The sequence below is a fragment of the Schistocerca americana genome, chromosome 2 (genome assembly GCF_021461395.2).
Source record: "Schistocerca americana isolate TAMUIC-IGC-003095 chromosome 2, iqSchAmer2.1, whole genome shotgun sequence".
Lineage (NCBI taxonomy): Eukaryota > Metazoa > Arthropoda > Insecta > Orthoptera > Acrididae > Schistocerca > Schistocerca americana.
The window spans coordinates 713,587,631-713,612,916 of record NC_060120.1 but is presented as its reverse complement, the minus strand read 5'-3'; the positions used below and the strand labels follow the sequence as shown (position 1 = coordinate 713,612,916).

The window sequence follows — 25,286 nt, the reverse complement described above, 5'->3', positions numbered from 1 at the left end:
AGTGGAGGCGGTGTTGGTGGTTAGTAGGTTTGATATGGACAGAGGTACTGATGCAGCCATCTCTGAGGTGAAGGTCAACATCTACGAAGATGGCTTGTTGGGTTGAGTAGGACCAGGTGAAGCAAATGGAGGAGAAGTTGTTGAGGTTCTGGAGGAATGTGAATAAGGTGTCCTCACCTTCAATCCAGATAGCAAAGTTGCCATCACTGAATCTGAACAAGGTAAGGGGTTTAGTATTCTGGGTTTTTCGGAAGGATTCCTCTAGATAGCCCGTGAGTAGGTTGGCATAGGATGGTGCCATGCGGGTGCCCATAGCCGTACTGCAGATTTGTTTGTAGGTAATGCCTTCAAAGGAGAAGTGATTGTGGGTGAGGATATAGTTGGTCATGGGGACTAGGAAGGAGGTGGTTGGTTTGGAATCCACAGGGCATCTGGAAAGTTAGTCTTCGATTGCAGTAAGGCCATGGGCATTAGGAATGTTAGTGTACAGGGAGGTGGCATCAATAGTGACGAGCAGGGCACCATGTGGTAAAGGGACAGGAACTGTGGAGAGTCGATGGAGGAAATGGTTGGTATCTTTTATATAGGAGGATAGGTTCGGGGTAATAGGTTGAAGGTGTTGGTCTACAAGATCAGAGATTCTCTCAGTGGGGGCACAGTAACTGGTCACAATGGGGCGTCCTGGGTGGTTGGGTTTATGGACTTTAGGAAGCATGTAGAAGGTGGGAGTGAGGGGGGTGGTAGAGGTAAGTAGAGAGATGGACTCTGGGGAGAGAGTCTGTGATGGGCCTAAGGATTTGAGTAGTGACTGGAGATCCTGCTGGATTACTGGAATGGGATCACTGTGGTATGGTTTGTAGGTGGAAGTATCTGACACCTGCCGGAGTTCTTCTGCCACATAATCCTTGCGGATCAAAACAACGGTGGTGGAGCCTTTGACAGCAGGTAGGATTATAAGGTCGGGATCAGTTTTTAGATGTTGAGGCAAAGTTCGAGATTAAGAAATTCTGGAAAGTTAACAGGTGGTGGTTTGGAGGCAGTGCAGGTGGATCACGGTTGAATGGAGGAGTGAACTGAGTTAGGCAAGGTTCAATATTGGTCTTTGGTTGAGTCTGATTGGTTGGGTAGGTGGCAAAAATTTTTTCCCACCGTAGGGACCAGGAGAAGGAGAGAAGGTCTTTAACTAGGCCTGCATCGTTGAATTTGGGAGTGGGGCAAAAGGTGAGGCCTTCGGAAAGGACTGATATTTCTGTGGGACTAAGGTTTCTGGAGGAAAGGTTCATAACTGTGGGTCTGTTTAGGTTCTGGGTTCTGTGTGGTGGTGGGAGGGAGTTTTGGATGGTGGGGTAAGTGTAGTAGGTCTACGAGACGGTTTGTTGATATGAGGGGGTGTGGGGAAGGTTTGGAGGTGGTTGTAGAAGTGGTGGACAGTAGTGAGTACGATGGAGGGCTTTTTGAGGTGGCGTTGTGCATGTTGCTCAAGTTGTTGCAGGGAAAATGTTTCAATGCATGTTATGGGTTCCAGGTTGGTTGGTTGGTTGGTTGTTTCGGGGAAGGAGACCAGACAGCGAGGTCATCGGTCTCATCGGATTAGGGAAGGATGGGGAAGGAAGTCGGCCGTGCCTTTTGAAAGGAACTATCCCGGTATTTGCCTGGAGCAATTTAGGGAAATCACGGAAAACCTAAATCAGGATGGCCGGACGCGGGATTAAACCGTCGTCCTCCCGAATGCAAGTCCAGTGTCTAACCACTGTGCCACCTTGCTCGGTATGGGTTCCAGGAATTTGGGATTACATAGCAGGAGAATTTTGCAGATGGAGAGAAGGTACTGCAAGGAGGATTGGGCATGGTTGATATGGTTTTGCAGACTGTTGTTGAGAGCTAAGGATTGGTGGAATCTGAACAGGTGGAGGTCATTGTGGAAGGAGGGGTGGCAACCAGGGATGGGTAATTTTCTTATTTATATAAATGATATGCCCTCTCATATTACGGATAACTCTAAAATATTTCTGTTTGCTGATGACACTAGATTGGTAGTAAAGGCTGTTGTGTGCAATATTGGCTCGGTTACAAATAGTGCAGTTCATGAGCTAAGTTCAAAGCTTGTAGAAAATAAACTAACACTAAATCACAGTAAGACTCAGTTTTTGCAGTTTCTAACACACAATTCAACAAAACCTGACATTTTAATTTCACAGAATGGGCATATGATTAGTGAAACTGAACAGTTCAAATTTCCAGGTATTCATATAGATAGTAAACTGTTGTGGAAAGACCATGTTCAGGATCTTGTTCAAAGACTTAATGCTGCTGAGTGATTGTTCTACACAAAAATTAGTCTACTTGGCTTATTTTCATTGGCTTATGTCATATGGTGTTATATTCTGGGATAACTCTTCCCATTCTAAAAGGATATTTTTGAATCAGAAACGGGCAGTTCGGCCATTAAGTGACAAGTCCACTAACCTCTTGTCGACCCCTGTTCACAAGTCTGGGTATCTTGACATTGGCCTCTCAATATATATATTCCTTACTGTCATTTCTTGTTAACAATATTAGCTTATTCCCAAGAATAAGCAGCTTTTACTCAGTTAATACTCGACAGAAATCAAACCTGCATTTGAATCAGATTTCCTTAACTCTTGTGCAGCAAGGTGTGCAGTATACTGCTGCATCCATTTTGAATAAGCTATCACTTGAATTCAAAAATCTTAGCAATAATCCACGCACTTTCAAATCGAAACTGAAGAGTTTCCTAGTGGGTCACTCCTCCTATTCTGTCGAGGAGTTCCTTGAAAAAGTAAGCTGATTCTTGTTGTATTGTTGATTGTGTCTACTTAAACTTATGGATTGACTTTTTGGGTTCATGAACATTTTATTTTTATCTGTTATACTTTTATGTTGTAATTTCATGTACGGACACATTCAATGACCTTGGAGATTTGCTCCTCGATGACTAAATAAAATAAAAATACAAATAAACTTTCTGCATACGGGAAAATCATTTATTAAAGTGAGGTGAGAGAATTGAAAATTAGTATGCTTAGATAAAGTCAACAGAATCCTGACTGAATGGAGGAGGAGATAAGTGTCAAGCATCTAGTTGACAATGAGGTCATAAGAGACAGCTGGCTGAAAGAAACAGCTCTCTACAGTGATTATGAATTTATCTGTAGACAAGCAACTTCCATCCCTGCTATTCTTAAAGCTGTTTATATACAAATTACGGATAGTGCAACTAAATTTAGCCTATGTGTAATTGAAAAGTGTCTTTGCTTGTATAAGTAGGTAATTATGTGCTTATGTACTGGCCAACACAACTTGTATTTAAAAAGGTAAAACATTTCACATGTATGTAACTGTGGATGATGCCCTATGCAACTTAAAAGCTGTCCATGAGCTAATCAATAAATAAGCAAATAAAAGTTGTTAACCAAAAATTTTGCAGTATGCTTGGCAGATACCTTGGATTTTTATATTCATTTGCCAATATCTTCAGTTTCTTACACTATCTATGGTTAATAATACCTGTTTAATCAACTTGACCTCTGAAATTCGTAATTAATATTACACAACAAATAATGTCCATGTAGCCTGTGTGTTACATTTCAGAATGTAGTCTTGTTTTCTTATTTGAAACTTATTAACTGGCTGCTAGAATCTTCATACAGGAAGTTGGACAGGCCCAGAAATTAAACTAAAAGACTACCTTACTGGGAACTTTTATAATTTATCAGAATATCTGCACACTGCACTGTAAATTCAAGATAGCATTAAGGTTCTTATAAAGCAAGTTTTAATTTCTACAGACTTACAAAAATTTTTGTAGTATTGGACAGAAATATCACATGAACAATCTAATAGTAAGAGCTATTGCCTTTCATCTGAATAAGCTGCTTATAAAATTGTCACTGCAAGCAGATTAGTAATATCAAGGCTTCTTGTTAGTATAAGGGGCTGTATCTGCAGGTTAATGTAAAACATTACTTATGTTATAGCCCATAAGGTATGGTGACATTTATGGAACACGATGTGGAAATGAATAACATGACCGAAAGGGCACTTTCTGCGGCAGCAAAGGCAATTCTTCATGAAACAGAAACGAAGAAGTGTCATACATACCAGCAAATAAGATCACATGGAAGGAAGGACGTAATAGGTTTGATAAGACTGTACGTACTTGTATAGCCATTAACGTATATGGAAACACCTCTGAATATATCGCTTGTTGTCCCTTTTAACTTCTTCGATTCATCCTTGAACTGCTCAAGAAGCTTCGACTTTTTTGCTTCCATATATCCGCCCTGAAATATTATTTTGTGCTGTGCGAACTTTTCATTACAATTACACAAGGTAATTACAACACAATGACGAAATATGGAAAGAAATATAATAATTCAGAACAGACCCAACTGGCAAATCCATTATCTTCAACAGGCCTCTTTTTCTTGATCATTGCTGGTATTCTCTCTAAGAAGCACGTTTACCACAATTTCACTGTGTTTACATCACATCTCTCATCTCAATACTTCACACTTAACAGAATTACCGCGCTTGTCAAAGATATTCATATTTCCACAGATAAAATAGTTTTGCTGAGTTGTTCTTGGATCAGTGCAAGCAATTTGTAAATAATCACTGTGCGTAGTTTGGTTACGGACAGCGAAGTACGTGGGATATGATGCTTGCAGGAGATGAAGGCTTGGCATTCGTGTTTGTATATTCGAGTGAAAGTTTGTTTAGAAAAGTGTAGCGTTTGATTGCTGGAGTAGTGAGTAATGTCATAGTGAATGAGGGCGGCTGTTAATTGTATATCTAGAATGACAGGACCCCCGAAGTGTAGATCTTCGATAGAAAGTAAATTTAGCTAGTAGAATGGATGATGAAGAAAGGCAAAGAAAAGTGGACATCGGAAGAGAGAAGGTCAGTTAAGAAGTAAAGTGCCGAAAATAACTGAAATCAGTGTCATTAAATTTACATTAAGTTATTGTGCTGTGACTAACACTTTAGAATTTATGGTACCGCAATACGTACAAATCATTCTCATTTAATTGTCGTACAGAAAATTCGTTTATAAATATTTGTCTATGTTTTCTGATATTCACTACTACACGTGAGCGTAAGAGATCCCATTACTATTCGTTTAATCAGTTGCAGGCAGCTTTAGTCTATATTCATCTGACGCCTGGGGAGGGTTGGGTTGTTTTGGGGAAGGAGACCAGACAGCGAGGTCATCGGTCTCATCGGATTAGGGAAGGATGGGGAAGGACGTCGGACGTGCCATTTGGAAGGAACCATCCCGGCATTTGCCTGGAGCGATTTAGGGAAATCTTGGAAAACCTAAATCAGGATGGCCGGACGCGGGATTGAACCGTTGTCCTCCCGAATGCGAGTCCAGTGTCTAACCACTGCGCCACCTCGCTCGGTGTACGCCTGGGGAGTTGTAATAATAGTAGATGCAGTAGTAGTAGTAGTAGTAGTAGTAGTTTTATTATTTATCTGTTAATTACTTTTGCAGTGATATTGCACGTTGATATTATGTTGTTATAGTTTAAGGAAAAAAATAAAAATCATTGATATATCATTAAATTCTTATGGGTGTTGCTTGTCAAGAGTGGGCAAGGTAGCCTGTTGTGGCCTTATAGTAGAAACTTTGTTGACATTTCCCCGAAATCTAAAGCATGGTAGGGATTAGAGTCTCTATCCTCCTCAATACAAGGCTAGTTAGCTTGAGACAGTGCAACCTCAGTTGGTTTTTCTGTAGTGTACAACACTGTTGTGTTAATATGTTCTCGTGAGGAAACTATTTAATAATGTAAAAAGCTAGTGCTACAATGTTAATTCATTGCTCAACACTAATAATGCACATTTAATAAACACAGATCTCATAATGTAAATCTCTAGTGGTACACTGTTCATTCAGTTCTCAACACCAATCACTGCATACTATAGGCTCCTACACACGCTATTAGCAGTCTTCAAGACTGTGGCAGTAACATTTGGCTTTATTTTCTGTACCAAAGGTTTCTAATTGCTTGCACAGTAAATAGTCGGCATCTTTCCACAATGTGTGAAGAGTTGAGCTCAGAAAGAGGATGAAATATTATTCATTGCAGAGTTCTGATTTAAGACTTATCAATGTATAGCAGAATTGTATTGTTAAATGAAAAATTGCATTGTTATTTACTTGTGTTTCATTTTTAACCAAACCCCTGCTCACTGTTACCCGAGTAGCCTAATTCTACCCTTTGTAGAATGTGTAACGTAACATGTGCTATTTAATTATTATTTATTTATTTTTTTTTTTTTTTAATCCGTCATACTTAACCTTCTTAGGCAGTTTATAACACAATATAGTATATCTTGTTTCATGGTCCTGGACAGTACTATCTGTGCGACAATTATCAATATTATTCTTGATGTGCTTAACAGAATGCACTCAGATGATGTAGTTAAAATCCTCAATGTTTTTTGGTACTGTTTCGTATTCTGGGGAAGATTCCAGTTCCACCTGTCTGCTTGTGTACCTGTCAAATAACTATGTTATATTGTGTGGCTCAATGGCACAGTGCAAGTCTTTCTGCTTTCTGTTTGTGCACTTATTACAAGCCACATCATTGTTCCTGGTATCGATAAGTTCGACTGACTCTCTCTTACATCAACAAGGTAGCGGCAGATGTATCTGATGTGATCACCACAATCACAAGAACTGCTATTCCTCTTTCCGCAGGTTCCCCCTGTTGCCAGCCCATTGCATGGTGGACTAAATACATTGTAACAGCTATTCATGATTACATTGCTCCACGACCTCCACCACACATTTGTCAGCATAGCATATATAAGGGTCAGATTTCACAGCCAGCTCTCGCTGTCATTCACAGACACCATCATCACTTTTAAATGGCTGCATGCTAAGGCTCACTATCTAATTAAAAACAGTTAGGAGGAATGCTAGAATCACTAGGTTTTCATGAGAATGAATAGTTCTTCATTCTTTCACCCTGCCCTCCCTCCCTCTGTTCACTCCTTCCCCATTGCCCCTTCCTTTCCCCTCTCTCAGCGTTCTGATTTGTGTGGACCTGGCTATCCATCTGGTTTCCTGTATTGGTTGCAATTTTGTTCCTTTTGCCTATTCTTTCATCCTTTTTTGGCGTTTAGGTCCCCACTTGAGATTTGACGTCCACTTCAAAATTTCCTGTTTTTAGTGTTAGCTATTGGGGGAAGACCTCCCTCCCTAGCATCTACATCTACAGTGTGGATTCCTCTCCCCCCCCCCCCCCCCCCCCCCCCCTCCTTACCCACTCCTTTTTCCACTGTAACACCCTTCCACCTTCCACCCTGCTAGGTCACCAGCATGTGTAGCCAGTCCGTGTGGTGGGGGCTGTTATGTACCTAAATGGCTGAGCCCCCTCACAACACAGGGATCACGCTACTGACACCTGAGCTGTTCCCTCCCCTTTTATGCCAAGGAGTGCTTGCTTATCTTTTTGGAGCATCGGAAATCTTGGCAACGGCCACCATGCCAGATGGCCCACGCTGTGGCTGGGTGGCGCCCATGTGGAGAGCCCCTGGTCAGAGCGGGTGGTATCAGGGCAGAATCTTGGCGCATGAAGCATGTCAAGCTGCAAAAATCTGGCCGTTCTGAAATGGCCATATCTTCGAATGATGACGGATCATTGAATGCTGCTTCGTATGACCCGGCAACCTTCCCTTCCCTGGCTACACCAAGGGAGAATGCCCAGGCTCGCTGACTTGGGATGAAACACTTTCCCCGCTGCCTCATCTGTACCAAGATGGATGGGGATACATTCACTGCCCAAAAGCCATTGTTTTTTGTGTAGAATATCAAGGACAAGTGTAGTGAAGTGGAGTCTCTTAGATGTGGTCGGGCTCCCTGTTGATCAAAGCTTCTTCTGCCACCCAATCTGCAGTTCTTCGTGCCTGTGATCGCCTTGGCAATGTCCCAGTGTGTATTACGCCTCACCAATCTCTGAAGATAGTCCAGGGAGTGATTTTTTTGTAGGGACCTCATCCTGCAAACAGATGAGGAACTCTGGGCTAATCTGGAACAGCGTGGCGTTCATTTTGTTCGACATGTACAGAAGGGTCACAAAGACAACTGCACCGATACTGGTACCTTCATTCTGGTTTTCGAGGGGGATACCATCCCAGAGAAGTTCAAGATTATGTGCTACAGATGTGATGTTGAGCCATACATCCCTCCACCTATGCAGTGATTTTGGTATTTGTGTTTTGGGCATATTTCTTTCTGTTGTACAGAGGACCCTCTGTGTGGTAACTGGGCCACCCACTCCATGAAGGAAGCCCCTGTGTGTGTGTCAATTGTGCTGACTGCCAATCCCATCACTCTTCATATTGCCTGGCTTACAAGAGAGAAAAGAAATTCCAAGAATACAAGTCCCTGGATCACCTGCCGTATGCTGAGGTTGGCCTTAAGTATGAGAGACTCCGGCCAGTGTTACTATCTTCAACTTTTGGCTCTGTTACTTCATTTCCTCCTACTACCTCTTCCTTACCCTAGCACTGTCTACCTCTCCCCGCTCCCTCGCCTGAGGTTCCCATGCCCTCCCGTTCGGGAGCAAACCCCTCCCTGGCTGAAGAAGTGTCCCCCTTCTTCAGCACCCACCTCCCCGACGTCTCTCAGGCCAGAAGACTCATACCATCACTGGTCCAGGAGATGCACCATCTGTGCACCACAAGGTCACCCGCTCTCTTTCGGATCCAGATCTTGCAGCAGCCTGTATTCCCACTGTGTCCTGCCCTCCTTCTCCTCTGAAAGAGAAGAAACATAAATCTCAAGACAAGCCCCCCCCCCCCCCCCCTCCTTGCTGGTCCACCTGGAGGTGCCATCTCCCCCCTCGCAACCTGAGTCTGACATCTTCATCTTATTTATGGAAGTCACCCCGTCCTTGTTGGTGATGAGTACTGAGTGAGTGACATGACATCCTCTCAGCTTCTTTTTGTCTAACCTGGGCTCTCGCCACACGATCATCCAGTGGAATTGCAATGGATACTATCATTAAATACTGGAAATGCAACGTATTGTCTCCTTCTTATCTTCGTTCGGTCTTGTTATTCAAGAAACTCATTTCCGTGATGACCACTGTCCAACATTTCATAGTTATTGAGCGTTCTGTTGGAACCGTGCTGGCCCGAAGGTAGCATCTGGTGTGGTCTGCACATTGGTTCCCTCCAATGTAATTAGTGACTGGATCCCCCTATGTACCAACTTGAAAGATATAGTTGTTTGAGTGCAAACGATTCGGGCAATAACCATTTGCAATGTCTACTTCCCTCCAGGTAGGCTGCTTCCTTATGTTGCACTGTCTACCTTAATTCAGTAACTCCCGCCCCTGTGTCTCCTACTTGAGGACTTCAGTAACCACCACCCACTGTAGGGGGAGTGTCACTTCAATGGGTAGAGGTATCCTAATTGACCAATTTATCACAGACCTCGATTTGTGTCTCCTCAGTGATGGTTCCCCTACCCACTTCAGTGCTGCTCATGGCACCTTCTCTGCTATCAATCTCGTGATCTCCTGACCTGCTCTCGTGGCTTCCCTACATTGGTAATCCCATGGTGCCCTTTGTGACTGTCACCACTTTCCGGTGAGTCTATCGTTCCCCTGCTGCTACCAGGCAGACAGGCCCTCACATTGGGCAGACCGCGTTTCTGATTGACCTCTATGTATGTCTGCTGTACACTTTGACACCCCCCCTCTCGAATTCCATTGATGTAGTCATGCAAGGCTTCTCTGCCACTGTTCTTTGTGCTGCTGCCACTGCTGTCCCCTTATCCATAGGTCCTCCTCCTTGTTGATCGGTACCGTGGCAGACCAAGGATGTCACAGTTGCTTTTCAGGACTGCTGTTGGGTACTGAAGCAATTTAAGTGACACCCTCCACAGACCAACCTCCTTGCTTTTAAGCATGTCCATGCTTAGGTTCGTTAGCTTATTAAGCAGAGTAAAAAGGAATGCTGGGAGTGCTATGTTTCCTCCCTGAGGACATATGTCTGTTCATCGCAGATTGATCTAAGTGCCATAGCCTTCTGGGCTGCCAACGACAGTCAACTGTCCAGAGTCTTAACCTCCAAGGTGCTCTGTGCACTGATCCGTTGGTCCTCGCTGAACACCTCGCAAGACACTTTGCAACGCCATCAGCATCCTCTTCGTACTCTACCTTTCTCCAGCAGAAATTCATAGTTGAACAGACATCCCTCTGTTTCATCCACACCACGCTGAGCTCTATAATGAACCCTCACTGAATGGAAATTGTTGCAGGCTTGTAGCTCTTCATGAGACAAGGCCCCAGGCCTGGATTCTGTCCACAGCCAGATGATCCAACACTGTATTCAACTGCTTTTGGCTCACAGGTGCTTTTCTGTCACAATGGTGAGAGAGTATAGTTATCCCCACCCTTAAGACCGGGAAGAACCTAACGTCTCTAGACATCTACTGCCCCATTAGCATGACGAATGTACTTTGTAAACTGCTGAAAAGGATGCTCAGCTTCAGATTATGTTGGGTACTCAAATCTTGGGGTCTTTTGTCCCTTCATCATTGTGGCTTCTGGGCAGGATGATCTCCAACTGACCATTTACTCCAATTGGAACTGGCCATCTGACAGGCTTTTCATAACCACCAGCACCTTGTCGCAGTCTTCTTTGACCTACATAAGGCGTACAACATGGCTTCACACCATCGCATTTTAGTTGCCCTCCATGACTGGGGCTTCCGTGGTCCCCTTCCTATTTTTATCCGTGAGTTTTTATCTTACTGGCTCTTCCAGGTTTGAGTTGGCACTTTACTCAGCACCCCTCAGGAGAATGGTATCTCACAGGGTTGTGTGCTAAGTATCACACTCTTCCTCATAGCCATCAATGGGCTTGCGATGTCAATGATTTTTGCATGTGGGGCAGCTCCCACTCGGTAGCATCTGCTGAGCACCGGCTCCTAGGTGCCATCTGACAGGCCTCTGTGTGGGCCACCTCCCATGGCTTCCAGTTTTGTCCCTCCAAAACACAGGTTATGCATTTTTGTCGTTGACCCACAGCACACCCCGATCCAGAACTTTATTTAGGTGAACAGCTCCTTTTAGTTGTAGCACAGTCCCATTTCTTGGGCCCTATTTTTTTATCACAATCTGACATGGCTGCCCCCACATTCGCCACTTAAAGACTTCAAGTATGTGAAAGTTTAATGCTCTCTGCCTCCTGGCCCACACATATTGTGGTGCAGACCATACCACCCTTCTTTCATCTATACCGTGCTCTGGTCTTATCCAGACTAGATTATGGTAGTGAGGTTTATTGCTCAGTGGCTCCTTCCACTTTGAAACTGTTTGTCCCTTTTCACCATGTGGGGTGCATCTGGCTGTTGGTGCCTTTTGCACTAGTCCCGTTGATAGTCTTCTCACAGATGGGGGGAATTCCCCCCCCCCCCCCTCCCCCTCTTTCTTACGCAATTGCCATTCGCCAATTCCCTGACCGTCCCGTGTACCCTGTGCTCTTTGCCCACGAGGGATGTCTCCCTCCTGACACCTGGCCAGGGGTGGGATTGCCATTTGGCCTATGTCTCACTTCCCTCTGTCAGGATCTCCATTTCCACTTACTGGAATGCACCCCGTGTTTTTACTACCATACCTCCACCCCTTGGATGGTCTATTGCAGGGTCTTAAGATCTCTGTTGCTCCTATGGTTTTCCAGTGTCTTGTATGTGCCATCCTTGCAGAGTTGCAGGGTGCCACCATCATTTACTCTGATGACTCTAAGACAGTTGATAAGGTGGGGTACTCTTTCATGTCTCCTACTGGCTTAGAACACCATTTATTGCCGGGATCATGTAATGTGTTCACAGCGGAGCTTCTAGCCATTCACAAAGCCCTCGTTTTTGTTTCTCAGACACCTCCCTCCACAGTGTTTTAATTTGTTCAGACTCAATGAGCAGCCTGCAGGCTATTGACCGATGCTACTTTCGTCACCCTTTGGTCGTGCTGCCTGCTGCTTTGTATTTCTCTGGGTCCCAAGTCATGTGGGCATCCCAGGGAGTGAACTGACTGACTATTTGGCTAGAGAAGCTGGTTTGGCTAGAGAAACATATACTTACCTCCTTTTCTTTTCAAGATTCCAGCTGTGGATATGCAGATCTGCGTCAAATCTCTTTTTGCCTGAAAAATGGAATGACATCTGATGCGCTACTCCTCACCATAATAAACTGTGTCGCTCCAGGCAAAAGCCGGGATGGTTCCTTTGAAAGGGAACGACTGACTTCCGTCCCCATCCTTCCCTAATCCGATAAGACCGATGACCTCATAGTTGGTCTCTTCCCCCAAAACAACCCAAAACTAAACCAACCCAATAAACTGTGCACAATCAAGAGTCTATTGCAGTTCAGCGCCCTTCTTTCCACTCCTCTCAAAAGGAGTCCACTGTTTTATCCTGTCTACACATTGGTCATACCAGGCTCACCCATTGTTTCCTCTTATGTAATGACCCACCCACGCACTGTGTTTGTGGAGCCAGGTATCCCACATATTGGTGTAATGTCCCCTTCTTTCAGCCCATTGTGCTAATAATTGTCTACCCGATTCCTTAATTTTAATATTAGTAGATGATTCAAGGACAGTTGAACTGGTCCTCAGTTTCCTCTGTGAAAGTAGCTTTTATTTCCAAGTAGAAGGTTCGACTTTAGACTTGGAGCAGGGTCAGGTTGGTTGTGTTTGGGTCCTCTTTTCCAGTCTTCTCATTCTGTGAAGCCATAACCACCCCTTTCTTCCTGTTATTGGATTTGCTGTTGCCTTTTACTGTGCGTCTTTAATGTTTATTATTTTATAATTAGACTCCCCTGACTGGATCTGTCCACTTTTAGTGGACCCTATTTCTTCTGTGACTAACTTCGGAATCGTGGGACTGACGACCTCGCCATTTCGTCCCATAATCCCTCTCAATTAATCACTCAATCAGTCAAGACTGGCCACTTGCACCTTCCAGAGTAGTCTCTTAAAACATCTGCTTGAGGAAATGGGAATCTTACTTCTTTATTTCCGATGGTACCAGACCAGCCCTTGCTCACTTAGGCAATCACCATCCAGTGATTTACTAATCACTTAACTTATCAACCACCTGAAATCTGTCCTCTGGTGGAATTACTAGCAGGAATGCATCCCAAGGCTCTTAGCCAGGACCTCTGCATAGCTGCGTTAGAGTGCACTTCCCATGTTTTCCTACGCACGCCCTCTTTGTTAGTTCTCAGACAATGAATTACAACCTGTCTTTTTCAATACTATCATCATTTACACTGATTGCTATGAAAGCATGGATAGTCTCAAATACCTTTTTGCATCTCCAGCAGGTCAGAGTCTTCTGGCTCTCTTTGCTAAGCATGGCTTCCAGATTCTTTGCCTTTAATATTGGCGGACAGTGTACATATGGTTGAATTGGTTCTTTGTTTTTCCAAGAAAGTGCTTTTTATTATCAGATATAAAGTTTTAAATTACTATTGGGGCAGGAGCTGAGTGGTTGGGGTTGAGATGTCTCCAACCACATACCGGGTCTGGAGTTCCTCTACTCTACCTTCTCTGTCAGCTACTGTGGTGATCCCTCTTTTACTCTGTTTTAATTGCAGTTAGATGCAATTTCTCTCATACACTGTCCTGTATTTTTGGTTTAACACTCCAACGAAGGCAAGACCTTGAGGGTACCTTATCCTTTATACTAGCTGATGACGCACGAACAGTTGAACAAGTTTTGCGCTTCCGCAATGGGGAATGTTCCCATTTTCAGCACTGTGACTATGATGGGTGGTAGATGAGATGACTGGTGTGTGTGTGTGTGTGTGTGTGTGTGTGTGTGTGTGTGCTGATTATTCCTCTCACCTTATTTTATTATTGTTAGTCCAGCTGACATCCATTACATTTTTAGCCGCCACATATTTATTATCATGGAGCTCTTGGCTGGCTAGAATGCAATCATTCCTTCACAACTGTCCTAGTCTTTAATCATGTTGTCAGGTGTGAGTGAGGTCTCTCTTGCCACGAATGAGCCCAGTAGGAGTCCTCATCAGCTCTCTGACCTGCATACAGGCCTGGTGCATAAACTTTTACCTCTCTTTAAGTTATTTTGTAGCTCTGGCAATAATATTGCTTTCACTACCTGAATTTTAGCACTTGTAATATACTTTCACAATTAGATCAAATTTTTGTTGATGTCACTAACACCAGATGACCCATCTCCTGATTATTTACATCTACATCTACACCTATACTCCACCGTGTGGTGCATGACAGAGGGTCCCCTGTAACACTACTGGATGTTTCGTTTCCTGTTCAATGACAGAGAAAAAAGACTGTCTATATGCCTCCATATGAGTCTTAATTTCTTGTATTGTGGTCCTTACACAAAACCTATGGTGGCAGCAATAGTATTGTTCTGCAATCAGCTTCAAATGCCAGTTCTCTAAATTTTCTCAGTAGTGTTCTTTGAAAAGAACATCGCCTTCTCTCCAGTGATTCCCATTTGAGTTGCTGAAGCATTTCTATAATACTTGCATGTTGTTCGAACCTAGCAGTAACAAATCTAGCAGCCCGACTCTGAATTGCCTCTGACTTGGTGTGGGTCCCAAACACTGAAACCGTACTCAAGTACAGGTCACACTAGCATCCTATACGTGATCTCCTTTACAGGTGAATTGCACTTTTCTAAAACTCCCAAGAAACTGAAATCGACCATTCATCTTCTCTACCACAAAGCTAACATGGTCATTTTGTTGCAATGTTAAACCCAGATATTTAAATGATGTGACTATGTCCAGCAGGACATTATTTAAGCTGTATCTGAACATTATGGGCTTGTTTTTCCTGCTCATCTGCATTAACTTAGATTTTTCTACATTTGAAGCTAGCTGCCATTCATCACACCAACTAGAAATTTTTTCTAAGTCATCTTGTATCACCCTAAAGTGACTCAATGACAACAGCTTCCCATACACCAAAGCACTATCAGCAAACAACTGCAGATTGCAGTGCTCCCTGTCCACCAGATAATTTATGCATATAGAAAATAATAGCAGTCCTGTCGCACTTCTGTTGGTCACCCCTGATGATACCCTTGTCTCTGTTGAATATTCGCCATCACGGACAACATACTGGGTTCTATTACTTAAGAAGTCTTTGAGAGACTTGCATATCTGGGAACGTCTTTCGTATTCTCATACATTCAATAACTTTGTGATCAGGTACCGTGTCAAATGCTTTTCAGAAATCGAGAAGTATGAAATCTGCTTGTTGCCTTTCATTCACACTTCACAGCATATCATGTCAGAAAAGGGCAAGCTGAGTTTTAAATGAGCAGTGCTGTCTAAAACCACACTGATTCATGGACATACAATTTTTGGTCTCTAGGAAATTTATTGTATTCAAACTCAGAATATGCCCTAGAATTGTGCAGCAAACCTATGTTAAGGCTATTGGTCTGGAATTTTACAGCCCATTCTTTTACCCTTCTTATATGCTGGAGGCACTTGTGCTTTTTCCTATTACTTGGGACTTTATGCTAGGTGAACCGAGCGAGGTGGCGCAGTGGTTAGCACACTGGACTCGCATTCGGGAGGACGACGGTTTAATCCCGCCTCCGGCCATCCTGATTTAGGTTTACCGTGATTTCCCTAAATCGCTTCAGGCAAATGCCGGGATGGTTCCTTTGAAAGGGCACGGCCGATTTCCTTCCCCATCCTTCCCTCACCCGAGCTTGCGCTCCGTCTCTAATGACCTCGTTGTCGGCGGGACGTTAAACACCAATCTCCTCCTCCTCCTTTATGCTAGGTGAGAGATTCACAATAAGTGCAAGCTAAGTAAGAGTTCAGTGCTATAGAGCACTCTTTGTAAAACTGAATTGGGATTTCATCTGTACCTCGTGCTTTATTTTTTTCCAACAATTTCAGTGTTTTGTCTAAGTCAGGGATGTTTATTACTATGTCATCCACTCAGGAGCCTGTGTGATGGTCAAATTATGGTATGTTTGTAAAATTCTCCTGCGTGAATGATTTCCTAAATGTAAATTCAAAATTTTGGCATTCATTGTGCTATCTTCAAGTGCCACGTCAGTCTGGTCAGTGAATGACTGGATGGAAACTTGAGACCCACTTGGCAGTTTTACATAGGACCATAATTTTCTCAGGTTCTTGCCCAGATCTTTTGCTAAGGTATGACAGTGCTTGTCATTGTATGCTTTGCACAAAGATCTTTTCACAGAAGCTTGAATCTCTACTAACCATTGCCTGTTGTCATTTGTGCTTTCACTTTTGAGCCATTAGTGCAACAGCCTTTACTTCCTCAGCATTTTCTGAACTTCGTTGCTAAGCCACGGTAGGTCTTTTTGATCCTTAATTCACTTACTAGACACACATTTGCCCAGAGCATGATTCACAATCTGTTAAAACTTTGCCCATAATTGCTCTACGCCGATCTTACTGGTACTAAATGATTGCAGTTCATTGTCTAAGTGAGATGCTAACAACATTGATCACTAACCCTTACAGTCAACCTTTGTAATTGCAACTCTTTTTTCACAACTCATTTTTCTTGGATGTTAAATCCTAATCTCCCCATCCGCGGATCCATTAGGCCTACTTGTACCACATATGGATTTCTGTATATCAGATCCTACTGTTAAAGGGATCACACGTTTTATTAGAAAGGTATGAAATTCTAGTTTTTCTCTGTGCAGAGGTGTATTTGACAAAGTAATTATGATATTATGCTGATTTTATTTCTTGCCCCTCTTCCTTGGCTTATCTTTGCTCTTAGACCGATTTTCTCCTTCTGTGTTGACTTTGTAATCAGTGACTCTCAGTGGGTTTTCTAAAAGCCTGGAACATGTTGAGTCTTGTCTGTCTATAAAAATGGAGGTTCTTAATGCCACATCAGTTTAACTTCCTTCACCATTTCAAAAGTATTGAGAATATACCCATTCACAGTTTAGATACTGACCTGACTCACACCATAGTTCCCACTATGGCAGAGAACCTTGAGGGGCATGCAATTAGCAGAAAGAGGCAGCCATTGTATACTATGTGCACATTATCCACTAACAGTTAACTATCATATACATTAATCTGCCAATTTTTTTTTTTTTTTTTTAGTGAAAGACCTTAACTGTATCCTAAATATGCATAAACAGGCTTTATATGCCCCTGTAATGCAACACACTGGTAAACTTTTACTCTGAAAAGAGCTTACCATTCCAAGTTATACTATTCACCTATTGTGTTCTTCACCATATACTTCATATTTGCCCAAGAAGGCTCACGTTTATACAATCTCACTGTTCCGGCGGCTCACGAGAGTCATACATATGTTCCTTATTTGTTTAACATCCTCTTCTTGGTTGGTCTATAAGTTGAGCTAACATCTACTTATTAAATTAGTGAACTGTAGTCTTTAGGTTTGTAAATTAAATTTTTATCCCTCCCATTCAATATTTACAGATGGATATTTCAAAATGCAATATTGAAGATAGAAATGTATTTGGAAGCTGCCTACAGTGTATGAAAAAGGAAAGAGAACTTCAGAGAAAATGTAACCTACGGATTGAGGTGTTTCCTATATCCATAGAGCCATTTGAATCCTGTCCTAACAAAACTGCTTTCAGTCTTCAGGAATAGCACCTGGTACTTGCTTGTGATGTTCACTCTATATGCTTTTGTCCCAGTTTACAATTTCCCTTTTCTCTTGTCAGTTCCTTTCCACATTTCAAGTCCTCCATGCAACAGCACTTCTCTTTTTTGATAACCTAGTGTTGCCCTTTTTGCATTTTGGATTTTAATTTCTCACCCTTTCTTTATTTTATTCTTTTTTTTAAATTTTTTATTCCTGTCTTTCCTTCTCTGTGCAGTTACATAAAACATATCTTAAGTTCAAATTTGACTCTTGCCACAATATCAATGTTATTCATGATACTGAACTAAGATATTACTTCTATCTTCATCCTACAATATCTTTGTGTTCAGTGGATGAGCATGAAAAATGCTTATGAAGTGAAGTGCTATATTTGTCTTTTTATGAAGCATTTTGGAAATGGCTGGAAGAGCAAGGGTTGGGGGGGAGGGGGGGGGCGACGAGAGAGAAAGTGAGAGAGAGAGAGAGAGAGAGAGAGAGAGAGATATCCCCTGATTTGGCACATAGCATGTCACCATCAGTTTTCCCAGTGCCCTCAAGGTGATATATTTGGGAGAGGTTTTTGAATGCATTCCAGGAAATCACAGTTTGATGGTTAGAAATTATGTACAAAACCCTTTGCACACCAGACCTCAAGAATTTCTTTCAGTATCAGAATCTGGATGGGTTAGGAGTGGGTAGATATGGCAGTGACATCATCTGTTAGGGGGATAACTCACTTGTAGCTCTCTGTAATTTGAAATTTTCTATGTACATGCAGTATTGTTTCCACCTGTTCAAAAGCTGATTATCTTCCCCCTTGCTGATAGTTCTGAGAGACTCTCTGTGTTGTCCTTCAGTTACACTTTTGTTTTTATCTTTTCACTCCTGTGGCCTGCCTTTCTGCTTACAGAATTACTATTTTTACATTCTGAATTCAGTGTTTTCTCTGTAACTATTATTGACAAAGCAACTGTCCAACAGACATTCCTTTACTGTCTCATGTAGTTTTAACAATACATATAAGATAGACTAAATATTTTATTCTTTTTATTGTAACATATTCTGTCACTACTACTGCAGCAATTATTTTTCTTTATTTTATTATAGAATAAATTTATCAGCAGTTGAACCTCCTACAGAAGGAAGCCTTCTTTGGAATGGAGCGGGTATGGGTGTTAAACGATTTGAAATTTCGGAACTGTGTGGCTTAAAACAAATCCTTGTTTTGTAATTTTCATGTCGTAACATGCACATCCAAGCTCTGTAATGTGCTCTTTACCCTTAATGGATGGAATGTTGTGAATTACAAACTAATTTTTAACTACCTCACTTCTTTTTGTTTGTGCTGAATGGGTTGTGAGATGATTGATGTCAGAGTTGTGTTGGAGTCGTTAATTTAGTATTTAGTTCCCAGATTTTTCTTTTTTGTGCATTGTTGGACTTATTCCCGAGGAGTTTGAAATAATTATTTGTCCATTGTATTGATTATTGATGTTATTGATACATGTTCTTCACAGTATGGTAGCAGTAATGATTCACATATAATTTTATTACATGTACGTTGCCCTTCTTTGAGTAAAATAAAGTAATAGATCCTCTTTATATTTTAAAGAAAACACTGGTAAACACACAGACTTTCTTTGATCGTTATGCGCATAATAAATATTTTTGGTATTGTAAAAAAACATGGTATGTGCATTAGATCCTGTGGTGTCAGCACTATATACAGTGACATTTGCAGCAGCTAGGGCTATAGTTTTTGCATTGCACTAATTGTTTAGTTTTCCTTATGTGCTTTTTAAGCAGCAAACTGTTTGTCTTGATAGTAGTGCTTTTTAATATAGCTACTTGTTTTATATTCACCAAACTGACACACTCACAAATTTAATTTACTAGTGTATTTGAATGCTGCTGTTGGTGCCACTGTTATCTGATTCAGTTTGGACCAGCGACTGTTAAATAAAAGTAGTGATGGAGATCCCATGGCTTCAGCACTGTAGCCTGCATGGTGAAAGAAAATCTTTGGCAGCTGGCAGCTCTCTTGCAAGCTTTCAGCCACAAAATGCAATCAGCTACCACAACACTGACGGAAAGCCATAGTAGTATGCCAACACTGAGACATTGCCATCATCTAGGAATTTTGGACATTGCAAGATTGTGATGAAGGAATTAGCTTTTGTTCATGAACAGCTCTAAACTGCTTTGGTGATTGTGAATTGCACCAGTATTGGAGTGCCAGGGCAGTTCCTAGTGTGAAGGTGCAACAGAGCTTGCCAGCTAATTTTGTTGCTTGTATAGTCTGCAGAGAATTCTGATCTTCTACTGGGTAGTGGTCGCTGGCAGTGATCTCTCCTCTGCCTAGATTTGGGCACACAACCAGTGGAAAGCAGGTATTGTTAGCTTAGGAGTTCCAGTTTTAGGTGCATGATGGCCTCTGTCAGTGAATCAGAGTCACAAGAGGAGAAAAAACCAAATAGGTGTGTATTCTGAGATGAATTGTCTGCCAGACAAAAAAGGCCATCCTAGGAGCTACAGGGACACAGTTAGGTTGTCACACACATTGACATGAATTATATCCATCACCCTGATTCTTAGATCATTCTCTGTTATTTTTTCCAGAGATAGGTGGAACTGGTGAAAATTGCTAGTTACATTCATGAAGTCTCTGCACAACTTCTCGATTTGCAGTGTCAGTCAGAAGACAGACTGGGGCCCTCTGATATGTAGCTGAGTGTTTGGTCTAAAGCAGAGGCTTTGATGGTTTTGTAATTACCTCAGATGAAGATTCCTTCATCTATGCTAAACATAGGCATGCAAATTCCCCACAAATGTACTATACTCTAATATGCCTTGAGGGACAACTCAGGTGGCAGAGTACGTGTGGATTGTGCATTGTTTTAATTTGACCAGAACTTGTTAGACCCTCAGTTGAAGACCAACATCAGATAAAAACAATTATTAACAATAGACCAAATAACAAATGCAGAGTGATAGAGAATCTTAATGTGTTAGTTGTTAAGTGCCAGAGAATTCACATCACAGACCAAGAAATCGTGTCTCTCCTTGAACGTTGCCCCCTTCCCAACTGACTGTACAGGGAACCGAAAGATGTCTTAACCCTGAAGTATAAAGTTTGAAAATTTTTGACATGTTGAATGTATATCAGAAAGATGAGTTAGATTGCCCAGGAAGAGGAGTGTTTATAATGACAAGCAGAAACTTTGGTTCTAACGAAGCTCAAAATGAATCTAGTTGCACATTAATAAAATGTTTCTACCGACCACCATATTCAGATGCATTGATTATTGATTAATATGAGCACCATCTAAAACTGGTAACATGAGAATATCCCTAGTGTTCTGTAGTAGTACACGAGGGCTTTAAATTTCGCTAATGTTATTGGCAGTAAGGACAAAAACCCTAGCGGGAAAATACTAAATACATTATCTGACAACTGCCTCAAACAACTGGCCCAGCAGCTCACATTAGAAAGAAATACTTTAGACCGCCTGGTTACAAATACATCAGTCTTTTTAAGAGTGTCGCCAATGAAATGAAATGTCATGTGGCAAGGGCCTCCCAACTGGTAGACCTGATTGCCTGGTGCAAGTCTTTTGATTCCACTTTGGTAACTTGCGTGTCGATGAGGATAAAATGATGATGATGATGGAGATGTCACAAACACCCAGTCCCTGAACGGAGAAAATCTTCAACCCAGCCGGGAATTGAAGCCCCTATGTTCCGCCACCTGTGTGTATCAATTGTCATGACCGCCAGTCCCCTCACTCACCAGATTGCCTTGCTTACAAGAGAGAAAAGAAGATCGAAGATTACATGTCCCTGGATTGCCTGTCTTACACTGAAGCTTGCCAAAAGTATGAGAGACTCCATCCAGTGTCACTATCTTCCACTTTTGCTTCTGATACATCCTTACCCCTCCTATCTCTTCCTTACTCCAGCACCGTCCCCTTCTCCCCTCCCTCCAGCCCCCCTCTCCAGTCGAAGAAGTGGCCCCCTTCTTCGGCACCTGCCAGTGATCGGGCTCCCTCACGGGACCCCTCTCCCCACAGTCTCTCAGGCCAGGACACTCCTACCACCACTCTTCCATGAGACGCACCATCTGTGTGCCTCGAGGTTGCCTACTCTCTTTCGGTTCCAGATTTGCAGATGTGTGTACTCTCTCTGTGCCCAGCCCTCCTCCACATCTGAAAATGAAGAAGGAGAAACATAAGTGCCAAGACAGCCCCCCAGTGCCCGCGGAGGTGCCATCTCACCTCACGCAACATGAGTCTGACATCTTATTTATGGATGTCACTCCATCCTTGTCGATGATGATCACTGACAGAGTGACATGATCTCTCTGGTTCTTTATATCTAACCTGGACTCTCACCACACGGTCATCCAGTTGAACTGCAACGGATACTATCATCACCTACTGGAAATGCAATGTCTTGTCTCCTCCTATTTTGTGTTCTGTGTTGTTCTTCAAGAAACGCACTTCTGTGATGACCACTCCTCAATCTTTTCATGGTTATCGGGTGTTCTGTTGGAACTGTGCCAGCCCTTGTGTAGGATCTGGCAGGGTCTGCACTTTGGTTCGCTCCAATGTCATTAGCGATTGGATCCCCCTAAGTACCAGCCTGGAAACAGTAGTGGTTAAAGTGCAAACGACTCAGAGAATCACCATTTGCAATGTCTATCTCCCTCCAGGTAGGCTACTTCCTTACGTTGTGCTGTCTACTTTAATCCAGCAAATTAACCAACTTATTACAGACCTCAGTTGTGTCTCATCAATGATGGTTTCCCTACCCACTTCAATGAACCACAAGTTATTTCTGCATAAATTAGAGATTTTAGGTTTTCAAAATAGTGGCTTGGGTATTCTTAGGTCTTTTTTGGAGTGCCGTAAAAGATAGTTTGTATTAATGAAGATAGATCCAATGTAGCTGATGTCCTGTGTGGTGTGGCTCGGTGCTTGGCCCACTGCTTTTTCTGATTATGAGTAATGATTTACCATCTAATGTAAGTTCCCATTCAATCTTATATGCTCATGTTTTTCAGCTTAAGAGATACCTTATTTCTGAATGTTTCAAATAATGTTAAATTTCTTGGTATATATTTAGGTAGTAAACTTAATTGGAATTACCATATTAACTATATATCTGCCAGGCTTTCTAGAGTAATCTATTTGTTGAGACGGTTAAAAGGTTGTTTATCAGATCAGTATATTAGATCAGCATATTTTGCCTTCTTTCAGAGCATTGTTTCTTATGGTTTACTATTGTGGGGAAACTGTAGCCATGTACTTGATATTCAGTTGTAAGAATTATCACTGATTCTGGTAGACTAGATTCCTGCAAGCCATTGTTTGTGAAATTTAAAGTTATGTCTGTTGTTTTTATATATATATATATATATATATATATATATATATATTAGAGGGAAACATTCCACGTGGGAAAAATATGTCTAAAAAGAAAGATGATGAAACTTACCAAACAAAAGCGCTGGCAGGTCGATAGACACACAAACATACACACAAAATTCTAGCTTTCGCAACCAATGGTTGCCTCGTCAGGAAAGAGGTGTGTTTTTTTTTTTTTTTTTTATTCCAGCAGAGAGTACGGGTGTAGGACAACGAGGCAACCATTGGTTGCGAAAGCTAGAATTTTGTGTGTATGTTTGTGTTTGTTTGTGTGTCTATCGACCTGCCAGCGCTTTTGTTTGGTAAGTTTCATCATCTTTCTTTTTAGACATATATATATATATATATATATATATATATATATATATATATATATATATATATATATATATAAAAATTCAAGCTTTCGCAACAAACTGTTGCCTCATCAGGAAAGAGGGAAGGAGGGGGGAAGACGAAAGGAAGTGGGTTTTAAGGGAGAGGGTAAGGAGTCATTCCAATCCCGGGAGCGGAAAGACTTACCTTAGGGGGAAAAAAGGACGGGTATACACTCGCACACACGCACATATCCATCCACATATACAGATACAAGCAGACATATTTAAAGACAAAGAGTTTGGGCAGAGATGTTAGTCGAGGCAGAAGTGTAGAGGCAAAGAAGTTGTTGAAAGACAGGTGAGGTATGAGTGGCGGCAACTTGAAATTAGCGGAGATTGAGGCCTGGCGGATGACGAGAAGAGAGGATATACTGAAGGGCAAGTTCCCATCTCCGGAGTTCGGATAGGTTGGTGTTGGTGGGAAGTATCCAGATAACCCGGACGGTGTAACACTGTGCCAAGATGTGCTGGCTGTGCACCAAGGCATGTTTAGCCACAGGGTGATCCTCATTACCAACAAACACTGTCTGCCTGTGTCCATTCATGCGAATGGACAGTTTGTTGCTGGTCATTCCCACATAGAATGCATCACAGTGTAGGCAGGTCAGTTGGTAAATCACGTGGGTGCTTTCACACGTGGCTCTACCTTTGATCGTGTACACCTTCCGGGTTACAGGACTGGAGTATTTGGTGGTGGGAGGGTGCATGGGACAGGTTTTGCATCGGGGGCGGTTACAAGGATAGGAGCCAGAGGGTAGGGAAGGTGGTTTGGGGATTTCATAGGGATGAACTAACAGGTTACGAAGGTTAGGTGGACGGCGGAAAGACACTCTTGGCGGAGTGGGGAGGATTTCATGAAGGATGGATCTCATTTCAGGGCAGGATTTGAGGAAGTCGTATCCCTGCTGGAGAGCCACATTCAGAGTCTGGTCCAGTCCCGGAAAGTATCCTGTCACAAGTGGGGCACTTTTGTGGTTCTTCTGTGGGGGATTGTGGGTTTGAGGGGACGAGGAAGTGGCTCTGGTTATTTGCTTCTGTACCAGGTCGGGAGGGTAGTTGCGGGATGCGAAAGCTGTTTTCAGGTTGTTGGTGTAATGATTCAGGGATTCCGGACTGGAGCAGATTCGTTTGCCACGAAGACCTAGGCTGTAGGGAAGGGACCGTTTGATGTGGAATGGGTGGCAGCTGTCATAATGGAGGTACTGTTGCTTGTTGGTGGGTTTGATGTGGACGGACGTGTGAAGTTGGCCATTGGACAGGTGGAGGTCAACGTCAAGGAAAGTGGCATGGGATTTGGAGTAGGACCAGGTGAGTCTGATAGAACCAAAGGAGTTGAGGTTGGAGAGGAAATTCTGCAGTTCTTCTTCACTGTGAGTCCAGATCATGAAGATGTCATCAATAAATCTGTACCAAACTTTGGGTTGGCAGACTTGGGTAACCAAGAAGGCTTCCTCTAAGCGACCCATGAATAGGTTGGCGTACGAGGGGCCGATCACCTGCCACCCTACCTAAAACTTCTTTCCTCATTACCTTAAGCAGCTTCATCCTGACCCACAACTTCTTCACTTTTGAAGGCCAGACATACCAACAATTAAAGGGAACAGCCATGGGTACCAGGATGGTTATATATAAAAACAAAGATGATGTGACTTACCGAACGAAAGCGCTGGCAGGTCGATAGACACACAAACAAACACAAACATACACACAAAATTCTAGCTTCCGCAACAATCGGTTGCTTCGTCAGGAAAGAGGGAAGGAGAGGGAAAGACGAAAGGAAGTGGGTTTTAAGGGAGAGGGTAAGGAGT

At 42.5% G+C, this 25,286-nt stretch overlaps 2 protein-coding genes across 2 annotated transcripts in view; one reads left to right on the top strand and one right to left on the bottom strand.

Moving 5' to 3' along the window:
• Positions 1-4,644, bottom strand: part of LOC124593752 (DNA repair protein REV1) — a 138,452-nt gene extending 133,808 nt beyond the window's left edge. Inside the window, exons 1-2 of the mRNA XM_047132087.1 lie at positions 4,409-4,644; positions 4,181-4,304 (exon numbers count right to left, since the gene is read on the bottom strand). Of these exons, the coding sequence (XP_046988043.1) occupies positions 4,181-4,304; positions 4,409-4,456 (172 nt within the window). The 5' untranslated portion in view covers positions 4,457-4,644. The remainder of the gene's footprint in view (positions 1-4,180; positions 4,305-4,408) is intronic.
• Positions 4,638-25,286, top strand: part of LOC124593751 (A-kinase anchor protein 9-like) — a 505,072-nt gene continuing 484,423 nt past the window's right edge. Inside the window, exon 1 of the mRNA XM_047132086.1 lies at positions 4,638-4,923. Coding sequence (XP_046988042.1) covers positions 4,876-4,923 — 48 coding nt within the window. The 5' untranslated portion in view covers positions 4,638-4,875. The remainder of the gene's footprint in view (positions 4,924-25,286) is intronic.